Below are 17,946 nucleotides of genomic sequence, written 5' to 3' on the forward strand. Positions count from 1 at the left end.
TTTGAAAATATGAAAATCTGTGTGTAGAAACAACACAGGTTGTAGCTGCCACTTTAGATTGTTATTGTGCAAAGGTGTTTACAATCGCAGACCACTATGTGCAAAAGTGCAATATGAAAAAACAAGCACCTTTTGGTGTACATATGCAAAAAGTCCTGTGTTCAACCCCGATCATCTTCAGGTTGGGCTAGCAAAGACTGTCTGAAACCATGGACTCAGTGAACACAATGCTGTGTTAGGTGGACCATGGTCTGACGTGGTATAAGGCAACATCCTATGTTCTTGAATTGTACACTCAGGCCATTTGGAGGGAAGACTACAAAAATGAAAACATCCTGCACAATATAGGTATAATACAGTATAGGTACAATACAAATCTAAGGTTGCATTTCCTTCCTGGATAAGACGGACAGTGCTGAGGTCATGTCTGCTCTGACTGAATGGATACTGAATAAAAATTGTGGTTTCCATGGCAGTTTCTGAAGGTGTAAACATGACCCTCCCTCAGTTCCTTAACATAGCATTTATTATCCCCAGTGCTGTTTGTCCATAGACATAGTGCTTTTCTGGCTGGACTGTTTGGTTACATACTGTACTACAAGCATCTTGCTAATGAGCTTATTAAAATTGTTTTGTGATACGCTGCACATGGGCTCAGTTCAGATGTGTCAGATTATGTACCCAGTGTTTTGAAACAAAAATAACACGTCAGCAGTTGACACATGTTATGCTTTGTATCCTAAACAGAGTTAAACATGATGATGATGATGATGACAAAAAATGAATGGGCATGCGGTTCATAACAGCCATGTTTGAGTTGACCAACAACCACGCCATCAGTATTATTATTTTGATAAATCACCTTTCTGTGTTGATAAGATCACAGTAAAACAGCAAGAAAGCTCAACCTTTTGCTCCAACTGAACATCATTTCAGGCTGAGGTGGCAATTTTCCTTCATCAGGGCAGTATATTAGGATGAAGCTTGTAGAGCAGCAGCATGCAACTTGCATTGTCAGTGAACAAAAGCGAGAGTTGCTCAGATAAGGGTAACAAATGTGGACACATTAAGATTTAATGGAGAATTCATTACTGACCTTGCCAAGGGAATATCAGCTCACACATCTGCATAATATGCAAGCATATCCTCGGCAAATTTTATTTTTTGTGGGTTTAAGGCAGACCCCATTTGGAATAAAAACCTGGAGGAAGCCATTCATACCACAAATCATGTTTCCTTTCACCCCCCTTTCTCATTAAACACCTGCCATATTGCATATGATTTTCTTTCAGAATGGTAATGCGGCCTCAAAAATTATAGACCTGGTAGTTTAAAAGTCATTCAAGGTAGTTAACATTAAGTTTGCCTGAGAAATGAAAAGGAGCAATTTTTATTTTACCTAATCATAAGCTCTGTTAGCCTGGAAGTCTTGAATTATTTCTGAGAAGAGCCTGCAAATGATAGAAGCCATCCGGCTAATTAGTTGGGTAAGGGCTGAGATTGGCAGGGGCGGAGTACATTTGGCTGGAAGGTCAGTTTGCAGCTCAGGTTCTGGGGCAAATTCTACAGCACAGTGTAGATAAAATGTGATCTTTGTAGATAACTTATTCATGAGTAGAATTTACTCCTTGAGGTATACAAGATTGACATAGATCATTCTTAATGTTACTCGTCACCACAGAAGTGGCAAAGGGCTAGGAGGCACTGTACCTTCACTGCAACAAACAAGCCATTTGTCTAACTCCTCCTTATACTGGCATGGTGGGGTCTTCTGTTTTCTTTTAAAAACTCACAGAAGAAATATGAAAGTGGGGAAAACAATTTCTATTTAGCTGTTTATCATAAACTTTAACCTTCAGAGACCCTCTGGTTAAGATTCTCTGATTCTGTATTGCTGTTCAGTCAATATCAAACACAATTCCCTCTCATATAAACAAACATACACACAACAATAAAAGCAAAACTAATTTCAGAGCAGTAGTATCTGCTGAACCATTATACTGTACTCCCTATACTGGCATGCCAGCTTGAATCAATTACAGTATTGCAGGATTATTTAAGTGCTACATACAGGTATATGTAGAAATAGAAATATACTTGGAGTTAAACTTGTTAGTTGAAACAATCTTCTCTTGCCTTTTTATTGTAAAACACACCAATGCACACGTAAAAATATAACAATTTTTGTGCAAGAATAACAATTTATTTCCCTTTTTTTCTAGAATCAATTACAATATCAGTTAGAAATAATAAAGGTATTTCTGGAATTTAGCTTGAATGGGAAGTTACCTATTTTGCAATACATTCTGCTTTATTGTAAACCAAATGGTTCACAGTCAATATGCCTTCTGAAACCTGAAGGCAGCTGATGGTGTTTAGCGGGTTACACATGAACTAAGAAACCAAGAACTTGGGTATTGGGTAAACCATGAACTTAAACGACTTAACAGAATATAAACACAGGGAATTGCTGGCTGTATCTGAAAACTTATGGGGAAATTGTCAACATATATAATATCCTGGCTCAACAAGATAGCTAAAGTTAAAATGAACATCTTACCACAAATATCATTTCTGTTCATCAATATTGCACTTGGATGTGACTGCACAATACTGTATAGCTGGCAGAGTTAATGATGAAAATAATCCATGGCCCAAAGGTACCCCTGACCATTAGGTCCAGTCACGGACGACTCTGGGGTTGTGGCACTCATCTCACTCTATAGGCCAAGGGAGCCAGCGTTTGTCCACAGACAGTTTCCGGGTCATGTGGCCAGCATGACTAAGCCACTTCTGGCGAACCAGAGCAGCACACAGAAGCACCACCACCCCTTAAAAAATAGCAAAGGTGGTTTAGGAGTACACAATATTGTAAATGCTCTAAGATTAACCTTTATAAAGGATTAGTGTTGACTAGATAAAGTGCTCATAGCAAAGAAAGAGCATACTAGAAGAAATTTATTCAACTTGTTATGATTCAAACCACCAAGTCCAATACACAAAAATACCACCACCACCACACACTATTTACAGAGCATGAGCCTGACACAGTTTTAGCTCATTGACACTCCGTATTTGAAAGGTTATTACGTTTCTTCTCAGTTGCTTTTACTGCACTGAAATATCCTTGGTTTTCTGAAGGGCACCTTCTGTTTTCTCTTCTGCTTCTGCATGCTAGACAAGTTGGTAGCCTTCCTAGGACTCAGTTCACCCACCTATTCTTTCAGATTTCTCCCCATCTGTGCTTGCTTTTTTTCTCATTGCACTTTGAAAATATTTTTTGGTCCCTTTTGGATTATTCAGATGACCAGTCCATCAGCAAATATGTGCAGAGTGTCTCTACATGGGGAAGCATTCAAACATGAGATCCTTCACATTGACATTGAAATGCTCTTCATGCTCAGAAGGATGTACTTGGCAAGCCAATTTATTTCTGTAGTAAGGACACTCTCCATGTAGACTCATCCTGCTGCAGAGATAGTGTGCCATAACTGTTCGTTCCATGCTACACACACACACACAAACACACACACACACACACACACTTTCTCTCTCTCAATTTTTTTTTGCTATCAGTCAGTTCCTGCAACTGAAAATATATCTGGCTGCATTTCATCATTATATCTTGCTCTCCTCGTACATAACATGTTTGATTTGGTTTCATTTTATGTTACTGGCTTGGCTCTTGTACAAAGATTCAGTTTAAATAGGGTGACAGGATAAGCAGTGTCTGTACTGAATGTTTGGGTGTGGTGGATGAATCACTTTTAGCATTGATGGTTAAATTTGTTTTCTCCCTTGCAATCACATGATGCTTAGAAGGTCAGAATTAAAATAGTATCTGAATATGGAAAGATGGCAAGAGAAGAAAGTAGAAGAGAAGAAAGTGACAGTGTACAATGGGAAGACTGGATTGAGAAGAATCAGGCTGGATAGAGTGCAGGCCATCAGACCCGACACTAGGAAATGCAGTTAGTAATGATTGAAGCACATATAAGCAAAGGAAGGGATCACAAAGAGAGCAGGAAACTGTAAGTCAAGGAAGGAAAGGATAAAAGACTGGGGAGGACCCATAGCCCAGAGGTAGAACATATATGTAGCTTTCAAAAGATTTAGGGTTTAGTCCCTGTTGTCTCCAGATACAGCTGGATGTCTGAAATTCTGGAAATTCATGAAAATCTAAGAAGGCCCTTGTTTCAGACCCATCTAATCCTACATTTTGCTCTGGAATTGGCCAACCAGAAACCTATGGGAAGTCCCTATGCAGGGCATAACTCAACAGCACTCTGTCTGCTTGAGTTTGCCTAATCCCTTTAAACCCTTTTCATGTTAGTGGAAGCCTTTACTATACAGTGGTACCTCGGGTTACATACGCTTCAGGTTACAGACTCCGCTAACCCAGAAATAGTGCTTCAGGTTAAGAACTTTGCTTCAGGATGAGAACAGAAATCATGCTTTGGGGGCGCGGCAGCAGCAGGAGGCCCCATTAGCTAAAGTGGTGCTTCAGGTTAAGAACAGTTTCAGGTTAAGAATGGACCTCTGGAACGAATTAAGTTCTTAACCCGAGATACCACTGTAGTTTGTGTGTTCTGTGAAGACGTGTCCTGAACCTTTCAAAATTCAGCTTTGTTGGATGATTTTTGGTTCATTATGAGAGATGGAGAAAAACTCCCTATCCATTTTCTCCACACTATGCACAATCATATAAACTAATGAAGACATGGAACAATATATGGCAGTGACATGCAGAAGTAGACTTAAAAAAATAATCAAATGGTAGAAAAAGTAGTTGAGCTGCTTTAATATGAAAGAGTGCAAAATAAACTAAAGTTGAACAGAATTGTCCTCCCACCTCTAGTTTAAGGAAGACTTTATTTTCCAGCTTCCTGTAAGCACAATGAACATGGAGATGTTTTGCACGAGCCCATTGAATCAAAATACTAGGCTACACACTCATACGTAGCATGCATGCTCTTAAGAACAACAACTTGCTGTTTAAGAGCTCATGAAGCTATAGGGGCAAATTCAATTTAACATTTTCTAATAACTCTTTTGGGGAAGCGTGAAATGACATATTTAGGAGTAAAAAGAAAATGGATTGACCAAAATAAAAATGACCTATTTGAGATTGATTTCCTCTAACTTTTTTTCTAAAACAAACATTATTTCCTGTAAAGGATTTCCTTTCTGTATGGTTACCTTGACAACTCTGCTGCTCCTCCCTCCCTCCTCCCCCACCCCCGCCCCCCCAAATTGGTGGCACTTAATTGATTGTAGAGGAGGTGTGAAGGGGGCAGACAGATCTCTGTTTCTGTTGGTTTGATTGTTACTTGTTATCCCCCTGCACAAACACATGTCAATTTCATGACATCTTAAGCAGCGAAAGCTATTTGGCATCATAATCCATGATATCATCTGGAAATGAAAAGTATCAAGAACTGGGACTCATTCCGACAAACGGGACAATCTCTCTCTCTCTCTCTCTCTCTCTCTCACACACACACACACACACACAAATGTAGGATTTTGTGTGTGTGTGTTTGAGGGACTGTCAGGGTAAAAAAGAGTGAGAGAGCTCAGACATAATTGTAGTATTTTTAGCATCTGCAGCTTACAGCCGTGCATGTCAATATTAGAATACAGCAGCAATGTGCTGAGCAGAGCCTAGAGATTCTAAAAATACGCCTTCCCTTTTCGCAACCGAAATTAAAATGAGACAGCAGCATAGGTAAAGGGAGGCTGGCACTGAATAGAAATCTGAATTCCTTTCCTTACTAGGTTTTGTGAGATTGAGAAAGTTGCCTTAATTTTGATACACAAGCGGCAAAGGCAATAAAACTCCCCTTGTCGAAGCCAAAATATTACCAGTGTCCACAGTTGCTGCAGAAATGATTTGCATTATAGTTCCAAATGCGAAACATTTTGAGCTCCAGCGCTTATTGCAGAGGAGTGATTGTATGTGGGGAAGGGGGCTCTTTAATGCAAAACACATGTGTTTTCAATTGATATCTGGAGCCAGACCAGTAGCTGTAACTTGGCCTGACAAAGCCTTATTGAAGTAAAAGACAGAGTGTGGTTTCAAAGCAGTTAGAGAAAGAACGGGAATGCTGTTCAGGAAATTCTTCAGGCATGGGCAGGGACTTGGCCACAGTTCTGCTGTTGGAAAATCTGACAGGGACAGCTTCTAAACGCAGGGTAGGCCTCGTGCAGCTCTGAAGGCAACACTGCATCTTTCCCCCACACCCCTGCCAGAGTCCCTGGATGTAGCAGTTTCCTCTGACTTCTGAAAGAGAGAGGTAAGAAGCTATTGTTCTTTCTCCAGGCTAGGCATTTCTGTTCCTTTGTTCTGATGTAGAAGGGACTATTTGTACTCAGTTTATTGATTAAAGGGAAGGAGGAGAAGTTGGAAATCTGCCAGGCTGTTTGCAAAACAACAACAAAATAATAATAATTAGGGTTTGCTGCCTTCCTAACTTTTTTCTTAAGTTCTGCTCGTACAGGGAGAACTGCTTTGGTGTTTTTCTCTCTTCCTTATACAGGCATTTGCCAACTTATTCCTCCCCTTGTGGAAATGCCACTTGTTAAATATATATCAAGGCTGAAAAACTACAAACTCGATGAAGTTCCATACCATGGTTTAATATATAGTTTGTCATAATTGTAGTAAATGCAGATGTAATATATGCGTATATAGGAGGCATATAGGAGACTGAGGCTATTGCTGAGAAGTTTCGAAGCAGCTTTGACTAAATAGCTTGGTGTACACATTTGTAAGATATAAGGACATTGTCTTGGTATTATAGTTATTGTGTTTATTTCTCTTCATTTTGCCCAAACTGGAGTAAAATACTAGGAAACACATTGCGATATGCAGTTTTTCTGTATCTTGAAGAATAAGTTTGTTTTTTTAAAAAAAGTAACATACTTCCATTCCACTTGCCACTTCTTTCCTGATGAAGTTTCTTTTTCAAATAAATCATGAAACTTTTAAGGAAGGAGAGAGACTACCAATTGTATGTCTTATTGCCATTTGTTTTAGTGTACAGTGCCTTTCCTCAGCAGTGACCAATGAACCTTACCTGGCATGTTTGTGTGTGATTTGAAAGTAACTGCACAGTAGGTTTTTTGAAGCATGAAAAAGTCAGAAGTACGTGGGTCCTTGTATTGTCAGACAGCATTTATCCCTTTTTTATTTGCCTTACCTCAGCCAGACTAGTACACAAAAGCTTATTTTGTATGGATGTGTGAAAGATCTCCCCTCACCTTGTCCTGGGTGTTTCTTGTTCTTTTAAATGGAAGGACATTAAAAATAAAAAAGTGAGTTAACTGAGCTATGCTCTGGAAAGAAAATCCAAATGTGTTGCTTTAGCTGGCAGCAGTAAGGTCAGGGGATACAAACTGAAGCCTGCTGCTTCTCTCTGTACTCCATGCAGATATTAATACTCTCCATCATGATGAATGCACAAAATGATAGCCCAGTACAGAGGTAGGGTAGAGGTTCCATGGAGGATCAAGTACAAAACAGACTGAGATAGAATGATAAAGATTTTACTACCTACATGAGTTAGAGCAATAGAGAAGAATACTTAAGTTGCTGCCAGGAAACTGGAAAAGGAGGCAATAATCTGTCTGGATAAGAATCAAGGTTGGCAGCTGGGTAAACTTGGCGGGTTTAGTCATGAGGTGAAGGTAAAAAAGGTAAAGGTACCCCTGCCCGTACGGGCCAGTCTTGACAGACTCTAGGGTTGTGCGCCCATCTCACTCAAGAGGCTGAGGGCCAGCGCTGTCCGGAGACACTTCCGGGTCATGTGGCCAGCGTGACAAAGCTGCATCTGGCGAGCCAGCGCAGCACACGGAAACGCCGTTTACCTTCCCGCTGGTAAGCGGTCCCTATTTATCTACTTGCACCCGGGGGTGCTTTCGAACTGCTAGGTTGGCAGGCGCTGGGACCGAGCAGCGGGAGCGCACCCCGCCACGGGGATTCGAACCGCCGACCATGCGATCGGCAAGTCCTAGGCGCTGAGGTTTTACCCACATCGCCACCCGCGTCCCTTGAGGTGAAGGTAGGTGACTGTAAAATCAGACTACAATGTACATTAAAAAATGGGCATGGGCTGACTAGGTTGGCAGAAGCCAAGTCAGGTAACAAAAGCATTTTTCGGCACCTGCTAGAAACATTCTTGTTTAGACAAGCCTACGCTGATGCTTAGAAAGTTGACGTAGTTTTAATCTGTTTTAGTATTTTAACTTTTGTGTGTTTTGAAGTAGGGTTGTAAATTGTTATTTGTTTTTTATTGCTTTATCTTTTCGTAAACCTCTTTGAGGTTTTTGGTTTGTTTGTTTTTACAATCAAGCAGTGTATCAACTTTATGAAAATAAATACAAAGCTGTATCAAGCACGCCTGGACAGAGATGAAAACGAAAGAAGGACCAAGCGGGTCACTAGCAGAATATCTAGAACTGAGTGTTTCCTAGTACAGTGGACGCTCGGGTTGCGAATGTGATCCATGCGGGATGCATGTTTGAAACCCACAGCGTTCGCAACCCGCGCCTGCGCACGTTGCGATTCGGTGCTTCTGCGCATGCGCAAAGCACAATTTAGTTGCATGCGCAACTGCTGAAACCCGGAAGTAACCCGTTCCAGTACTTTCGGGTTTCGGCGGTCCGCAACCCAAAAAAACGCAACCTGAAGCGGCTGTAACCCGAGGTATGACTGTAGAACATTTTTTCAAGAATCTCAAGCTATGGTGGGAGCTAAGCAAAGCCCAAACAGCACTTATTTGCTCAGGTACAGGTAGCAGGATGTTCTAAGGTGGCTCAAATGCAGCGTTTGCACTGCTGTATACATTCATGGTATTGTGCAAAAGAGTGGGAAAGAAACAGTTCATGGGAACGGCACAACAACCCAATTCACCCCTATGCCAGAGAGCAGTAATCCAGTGCATGTGTGGACTTTGTGCCCTGTTGCATATCCTGACTAACCTAGCATGCAAGCATGTTGTGATGCAGAGGACGGCCTCCATGTAAGATGTGGAAGGAGATAAGCTTTTAGACCAGGCGGGGGAAACTTTGGCCACGAGAAACACTTCAATTTTCAAAGTAGCACAGTCTCTAGATGCTTAGCTTCCTTTTGAGAAGTTGAACTGTTGAGAAATATGTCAAGATGTAAACTCTTAACATTTTTCCTGTTCTACTTTGAAGAGATTATGGATAACGGTAATACCTTCATTTTTTTTCTGTCTAGCAATGCTCTTTAGGCCTCTTGTCTCTATAATGTTTCTTGATGCACTAACCACCACTATTCCTTATCCTTTAGAAAAGGGGCCAGGGGAAGAGAAGAAAAACATGCAACAGTTAAAACGCACACGGAGTATGCCATCAGTGTAGATCTTTGCCCATGTTCTTATATATTTGAATCAGACCACTAAATCAATTTCCCTGTGCTCCTTGCAGTTTTATTTTATCTTGTTTAGAGCAGAGTTGCTTTCGTTCTTGTTTGCTCTGTGCCAATATAACTTTTGTGTGTTGCAGATTATTTGCCTAAATTGGGCATAGCATTTTCTTCTGTACTTTGGATTAGAATTGAGAGCAGGAGGAGATAAGGAAATATTATCCTGGATACACACAGATTGTTTAGAACTGAAATAGTTTGAAATTAGGACTGGTTGGCTGTGATTTTACTATTTGCATAGGAGAACTGGAAAAGCAATTGTTTAGTTAAAAAAGCAAGTTATTGTGTATTGTATAGGAATTACATTTATGCTCTGAAATCAAAGAAAATCTTATAACATAGCCCTCGTGTATTTTTATCCTTACCTTCATCAAAGAATGCTAGTGAGGTGAAAAGAGTGCGAGAATCACACTCTCCAGCTGGTGCTTCATCCATTGAGAACCAGGATATAATTGCTGAAACTTCTGTGATTATGCACAGGCTACAAGGGTTATGTCCCATGATGCAGCTGAGAGCTTAGTGCCAGTAAAGGGAGCAGGAAGAAAATACTCCATGATCCTTTGGGTCTTACTATAGTGCTCCTCACCACCCCCAGCTGTTGAAATGAGATGATGAAGTCATAGCCAGCAAGTTTCCAGTCCCCAAATGGCTTTATTTCCCAATTGCTCAGCCATGCTGAAGAAGCTGGCCACCTCCAGCTTTTATGTTGTTGTTGTTGTTGTTGTTGTTTAGTCGTTTAGTCGTGTCGGACTCTTCATGACCCCATGGACCAGAGCACGCCAGGCACTTCTGTCTTCCACTGCCTCCCGCAGTTTAGTCAAACTCATGCTGGTAGCTTCGAGAACACTATCCAACCATCTTGTCCTCTGTCGTCCCCTTCTCCTTGTGCCCTCCATCTTTCCCAACATCAGGGTCTTTTCCAGGGAGTCTTCTCTTCTCATGAGGTGACCAAAGTACTGGAGCCTCAGCTTCAGGATCTGTCCTTCCAGTGAGCACTCAGGGCTGATTTCCTTCAGAATAGAGAGGTTTGATCTTCTTGCAGTCCATGGGAATCTGAAGAGTCTCCTCCAGCACCATAATTCAAAAGCATCAATTCTTCGGCTACTTCACTACTGGGAAAAGCATAGCTTTAACATACTTTTATGTACAGCTTTTATGTACTAGTTGCTAATGCATTGTTATGAGTTTTTTTGGAGGAGGGCTCTGTCTGAATGCTATCCTGTGCCCCTTCCAAACCTGTGATTCTGTCTGAAAGTGGGAACCTGTAAGAGGTAACCAGCCAAACCAGTTTGTTTGTTAAGGTCATGACTTTGCTTAGCTAGTTAACTACTTTGATTTACAAGCCAAATAGGTAACCATAGAAATAAATGGATGGGCTTTTCATCACCTAGCTGGTAGGCAGAAGAACAATAGCCAGAGTTGTGTGGGTGAGCTGGAAGCAAGCTAGAAGCTGGAGAAATTGAGACATGTTTGCTCTGTACTGAACTTTGGGTCTTCTCCAGAAACCAAATGGAGAAACAAGATCTGATGGGGTGTTAATGCTGTGAGCCCTTCCAGCATATGCTCAGGTTTTATATATGTGTAAATAAAACCATATATCCCAAAGACACCACAGTCTCTGTTGAGCCTATTTTCTGAGGAAACTGAACCCTGAAAAAGTGCTCTGAACCCCAGGAGTGTCTCACCACTCAGAGATTGGGGTGATGTGTAACAGGATTATGAAAAGCAAACCAATTCACATTTGAGTCAAAACTGAAAATGTTTTTAATATAATACAATGACAACTAAGAGTGGGTTAAAAGAAGGAAGAGAGGTATACTATTGATAGGAGGATGGCAAGGAATCCTTTGGTTTCGGAACATGAGGAATAAAGCAACTCTTCAGAAGCAGGCAGGTTTAATTCACTTGCCATTTTCTCTAGTTGCTTGCCACAGTTTCCACACTTGTACCATTACTTCAAGGTGGAAGCTCATGATTGAACAGTCACATGGTATCAGCAAAATATGGGTTGTCTTGAAACAGTTACATGTGGCCCATGGCATTGAATTCCTATTGGCCATATACTGTTAACAGTTTGGAAACTTCAAGACTCATACAACACTACTTAAAAGTTCAGCTATTTCTGAATACAGTCATACCTTTGTTCTCAAACGCCTTGGTACTCGGACATTTTGGCTCCTGAACGCCACAAAAGTGAGTGTTCCGGTTTATGAACGTTTTTCGGAAGCTGAATGTCCGACGCAGCTTCCACAGCTTCCAATTGAGTGCAAGAAGCTCCTGCAGCCAATCGGAAGCCGCGCCTTGGTTTTCAAAGGATTCCAGGAGTTGAACGGACTCTCGGAATGGATTAAGTTCAACAACCAAGGAACAACCATATAGCCACCAGATTAATGACTGGCACTTCTGATTAGGTTATGTCTCATCAGTATTGGAAAAATCTTCACTTGTTTCCAGTTTGTTTTATATCTGAATCAAAGGTCCTGGTTTTGACCCATAAAATACTGTATAGATTAGGAGAGGTATCTAAAGGGTGACCTATAAATATGGCTTTTCTTTGCAATTATTGTTAGAGGACCAATTGCAGATCACCTCTGCTTTGGGAGATTAGGCTGGTAATGAGAGAGAGAGAGGGCCTTATCTGTGATGGTACCCCAATCGTGGAATACTCTCCGAAGTGAAAACCGTATGACAACTGCTCAGTTAACCATTAGCCACCATTTCAAGACAACTTTATTCTCTTAAGTTTTATGGTTGAAGTGCCTTTACGACTCATTGCTCTCTTCTGCTAAGCAGCGTGTGTGTGTGTGTGTGTGTGTGTGTGTGTGTGTGTTACATAGCTTTATTGCATAGCAACAAGGGCCTGCTCAGCTGTAGATGTCTAGTAAAAACATAACTGAATGAGTTCCATATATGTGGTTTTGATTTGGTTGATGAAAGTTGAGGTATTATAGATCTCCACTGAGTGTTGTAGATATTCCTTCCACTCAGCTTAAAGGGCTGTCCCTCCTTCTATATATATCACAGCCCCATGAAAATTAATGACTGCCCTTATTTCCACACATCACCCTTCCAGAGAACAGAATGGATGTCATTTGTTTCAGATGTCACAGCTCTAATGTACCCTTTACTTTTGAGATGTTGCTCTGATAACTTTGCTCCCATCACACTGTTGCAATGGGATGAATTCATTATTTCCTGGCATTCAGCATGTTCCATCAACTCAGGGAACCATATCAGCATGTATCTAACAGGCCGCAAAGTGGGTGAAATGCACTCACCCAGGAGCTCACTTGATGGCCTTAGGTAAGTTTTAGCCTTCCACTGGGCATAGTAATATGGGGCTCATAGATATAGATCACAGGGGCTTATGGATGTAAGCTATTTGGAGTGCTTTAGGCATTGAGGCAAATCACACCTTAGTTCTAATTCTATTATTTCTTGGAGATGACCTATGAGCATCAGTGTTTAACAAACCTTGACAACTCAGCTTGCTCAAGGTTGCTCAAGAAACTCATAGGCAAGTCTGTCTGTGCTGAATATTGCACGACCCCCTAAAACGAACTGTTGAAAACATTCAGTCCAGAGAATGACAGGCAAAACCCTTTTGCATTCTACTCTCAGGAAGGGAAATGACATAAGATGAGCCCACTCTGGAAAAGTAAAGACCAAAATCTTGTTTACTCAGCTAATTTTAAGATTATTAATTTGCCTGACATTTCTTCAGTAAAAAAAAATACCAGTTTAAATGTGCATACATTTGAATATTTAAAATGCTTTAAAGATACACTTAAGGGTAGCAATCTAGATAATTGCTATGAATTAAGGACTTCTGAGAAGCTAAAATCCATTTCTTAGTTGCAGTGGCAGTCAACTGGTGGTCCACTACCATATATGATTGATTGATTTTTGTGCTCCTCACTTCCTTCTGCAGTGTCTCAAGTGATAGGAATGGGAAAATTCTAGCAACCATCTTGTCCACTGATGAATGGAATCTGCCCCTTCCAAATATTACATGCTCAAAAGGAGTGCTAGTGTCAAGTGCATGGAAAGAGACAAAAATGTTACTTGGCTGTTCCATACAAAATGTGTGAAAGAAGCAATGATGATTTCCCCTGATTGTCCACAATTTCCCCTCCCACTGCAGCCCCCACTTTGCCACATCCAAAGCATTTCCTGAGAACTCCTTTATGCTCAGGAGATAATGTGTTGGAAGGCTTAGGGCAGGCTTCCTCAAACTCGGCCCTCCAGATGTTTTTGGCCTACAACTCCCATGATCCCTAGCTAGCAGGACCAGTGGTCAGGGATGATGGGAACTGTAGTCTCAAAACATCTGGAGGGCTGAGTTTGAGGAAGCTAGGCTTAGGGGCTGCAGTTGGGAGAAGAGAGCAGGGAATTCCTTCTGCATGGATACAACCCATTGTATACTACTTACATATATATAAGCAGGTGAACACTTCAAACTCACAGTAGCAAATATGCATTGCTGGCTAATTTTATATGCCTTTCAAATAAGAAAATCTTTGCCATTTGTAGTGCAGCCAGATTCCTCAAAGATAACCAAATCAAGAAATCAACATTTCCCGGTGCTTTAGGCTTCTTATCTGGCATTTAGACCATCTAATTGCAAAGCATGCTTCAAACAAGTCATCATGCAGGGATTTTAAACACCTTAGTTTCATCCTTCTTACCTATTTCTATAAGAAATGGCTGTTGAAGGAGAAGTTGTGTGGAATTGTTGTAAACTAATCAGAAGGGTTTTGTGCAGCACATGTTTTGTTCAGCAAACATTCCTATCTGCTATTTAAAAAAGTATTAAGCAGTGATAAGAAACAGGCAGTTAAACATTCATATAGATTCAAGTGAACTATGATATGCAAGTAATAGCATTCTCTCTCTTCCAGACTCAGAAGCAGCATTTCTCAACCTTGGGTCCCCAGATGTTTTTGGCCTACAGCTCCCATCATCCCTGGCCACTGGTCCTGTTAGCTAGGGATCATGGGAGTTGTAGGCCAAAAACACATTATGTAGGTTTTATACTATTTTCACTGTCTTGGCTTTCACCAAAGAATTATAATAATTGTACTCGATAAGGTACTGAGAATCCTATTAGAAATTCGTAGTTGGCCCATTCCCAATATTCCCTGATATATGGAAATAATATTTAATCATTATGTGTAGACGTCCCTTTAAATACATAGCTATTCAAACAGAGCTGGTTTTGTCCAGTACAGTATTTCATCATTATGTACTGTAGGTCTTTGCTGCTATCTTAGAGCCCATGTCTTAGACCAGCTGTGATGCTGATCTCCAAGGGTAGGTAGGGAAGAAAGCAAAACATGGTCCACACAGCATTTATTATTGCATGTGTGAAGATCTGTTTGCAGCATATGCTTACTAACTGCCTGCTACAATAACACAGCCTTCAAGCCGGGGTACATTTAATGAGTTGTGCCTGTGTAATCTTGTCACATGGTGTGTATACTGATATTTTCATAAACTATTTGTATATCAACGTGGTAGCTATACAATCAATATCTATCCTGCCATTCCTTATGAAATGCTGTATTTTGATGCATTGTCCTTGAATCAGCTTCGACCCAAATTGAGAAAATGAATAACCTAGCTGTGTTTTAATGTGTATACATCCATAGGTTCTCAGGCACCACACTACACAAATTCTCATGGAAAATGAAGACCATCTGTAATCCTTGACTCTGCCTTTCCCTGCTCCCTCTCCCCTCTCCCCTCTCCCTCTCTTTTAAAGAATTTTAACCACCATGTTTCTGCTGCTTAACAGTGTCAATTGCACCAATAGACGCATGGCAAACGCTCTCATTTAAGAACCAAAAATATGAGTGTGTATGAGTGGCTAGAGAAACATTGCGTACTAAGATTGCTTCAGGGAAAGAATCCCAAGTACCATTCCTCTGTGCCAGGAATAATTTTATTTGATATGATTTTTTTGTGTGAATTAAAGCCTCAGAGAAGTAATATTGCATCCTCAAAACAAAGTGCTGAACTCAACTCCTTTTGCAAAATGCATGCAAAATTTCCCCCTTAGGATTTTGAGGAGCCCTAGAGTGCCCACCTTGCAAAAACCTGGAGCTGCTAAGAAATACATTTCAGATGAGTTTTTTTTATGGGAAATTTCTCTGTGATTTGAAATGTATATAATATACCTGCATTATAATTAACTGTATATAAAATAAACTGAGGGATAATACAACAACAAACTAGAGAGAGACACATTTTATCCAGCAGGTATTTTCAAAATCCTTTACAATGTATGAGCATAGTCTCCTAATTGTCTGTGTTTATCCTGCAGCTTAACTTATACCTTTTAATGTTTGGTTATGTTTCCCCCCCAGATGCCTCAGGAACAGTACGCACACAGAAGCACCATGCAGAGCTCAGAAGGACCCCATGTATACAAAGTGGGGATTTATGGCTGGCGCAAGAGGTGCCTCTATTTCTTTGTGCTACTCCTAATGATTTTAATTCTGGTGAACCTTGCTATGACCATCTGGATTCTCAAGGTTATGAACTTCACAATTGTAAGTAGAGGATGCTACATTTGAAGTGTATTTCGCTTTAATGTTAGCACATACAGCTGCAGTGCTGTAATGTTTTGGGGTCCCAAGTACACACATGAGTCCACCATATCAGAATAATCGAACACTGGAGGAAAATGTAGAAAGCGTAGCTGTTTCAGTTTCCAAAGATCTGCATATTACTTTTTCAAAAACTGAAAATCCTAGTCGCCAGCATAGGGAAACTTACTGTTATCTATCTTCCTCTGACCATATAGAAACAATCTTAAAATCTGCCCACATGCCAAGGCTTATTGCAGAGAAGAAACTTGGTATAAATAACTTTCCTTTCTAACAGGTATTGGTTCTTCCAGGCAAACATGACCTAAAAGGTGCATGAAACAAGTTTTACTTTTGTTCTTAAAAGGAAGTATACTGCTGTATGCAGTGGAAGAGAATGGAGTGTGTTGTCATTCAGCTTTAAATACAAACTACTCTACACACTATTCCCCAGAGAATCAAGCAATAAAATCAGTTCATTGTTTAAGAGCATGAAACTTCTTCAGGAAGAAGAGAATACATTCCTATCACTAATCCGTAAAGGTGATTTTCATTGGTTGGTTTATGAGAAGTAGCCGTGTTGGGTTTTTTCTTTCTTTGTAGAAGACTCTCACCTGAATAGTTGTATTATAGTGCATCTGCTCTCTTTCCTTTCACTTCCCTTCTTTCTACGGAAGGGCAGATCAGGTCACCTATCTTGTTGTGGAAACCAGTGGGATATTGTTTAAAATGATGAATTGCACTTCATCCTCACTGAAGAGATAAACCCACAGTAAACTCCTGCAATACAGAGTGATCACATAAAGTTGTGCAGAAACCTGCAAGATGCTGTGGAGACTTCTTCTGAATTATTTTTTGGGGGCTAATATGTAACAATACCCCAAACAGTATGCCATATGTTCACAAGCTTTTAAGCCAGATTCTTCAGGCCTTCCCAGATGGTTTTATTTTTGTACAATCATTATACTGTTGTGCAGGTCTCAGATACTTGTGTTTGCACTTCTGATACAAAGACATTTCATTTTCCCTAGTGTTTTGTCTCCAGTATTTTGTGATGGGGGTAATTTTTCCTTCCTCATAACCCTGCTGCTATGTCAGTTGCCAGAGAGAGTGGCATGTGGAATGGCATAGGCATTGATGGTCTCCATAACACCACTGATTATCAGTGACAGAACAATGCCTTCCTAATTTTGTGAAGTTTCAAAAGGTTATGTTTCACAAAACTAAAATGTTCAAAGATTGAATGATTAAAATGCACAGCACTCATGCAGTATGTTTTTTTTTAAAAAAAATATGGGGATATTAAAAAAAATAGTGAAAAACAGGAAGTCTATCCCCTCTTGTAGTAGCCCTGGTTTTTTTTTTTTTTTGGGGGGGGGTTCCCATTGTTTTGTTTTTCTTAGGCTGCATTCCACTGCTCACTTACCTAGGAGTAAGCTCCATTGCACTCAGTAGGACCTCTGTGTACTTGGATTCTGCTGTTAGTTTTTTGTTTGGCCTCTGTGTTATGTTAGTCATTCATTTGTTGTTGTTGTTGTTTAGTCATTTAGTCGTGTCCGACTCTTCGTGATCCCATGGACCAGAGCACGCCAGGCACTCCTGTCTTCCACTGCCTCCCGCAGTTTGGTCAGACTCATGTTTGTGGCTTCGAGAACACTGTCCAACCATCTCGTCCTCTGTCGTCCCCTTCTCCTTGTGCCCTCCATCTTTCCCAACATCAGGGTCTTTTCCAGGGAGTCTTCTCTTCTCATGAGGTGGCCAAAGTATTGGAGCCTCAGCTTCAGGATCTGCTCGTTCATTTAGTCAATCTTAAAACCACCCTTCATAGTTAGGATCCCAGGATGGTCCACAAAATATAAAACAAATATTTTGAACTTTTTAGTTTAGAAAAAAGGTGGGTGTGGA

The 17,946-nt window shown here is 40.6% G+C and overlaps 1 protein-coding gene across 2 annotated transcripts in view; it reads left to right on the forward strand.

Moving 5' to 3' along the window:
• The window catches only part of SGCD (sarcoglycan delta), a 404,733-nt gene that overhangs the window by 197,797 nt on the left and 188,990 nt on the right, over nucleotides 1-17,946 (forward strand). Inside the window, exons 1-2 of one of the 2 annotated variants that reach the window (XM_079968327.1) lie at nucleotides 6,026-6,296; nucleotides 15,820-16,005. In XM_079968327.1, coding sequence (XP_079824453.1) covers nucleotides 15,820-16,005 — 186 coding nt within the window. In that variant the 5' untranslated portion in view covers nucleotides 6,026-6,296. Of the gene's footprint in view, nucleotides 1-6,025; nucleotides 6,297-15,819; nucleotides 16,006-17,946 lie in introns of those variants that run through there. The other variant, XM_079968328.1, reaches the window with a different exon arrangement.

This window comes from Podarcis cretensis (genome assembly GCF_951804945.1).
Source record: "Podarcis cretensis genome assembly, chromosome: 2".
Taxonomy (NCBI): Eukaryota; Metazoa; Chordata; class Lepidosauria; order Squamata; family Lacertidae; genus Podarcis; species Podarcis cretensis.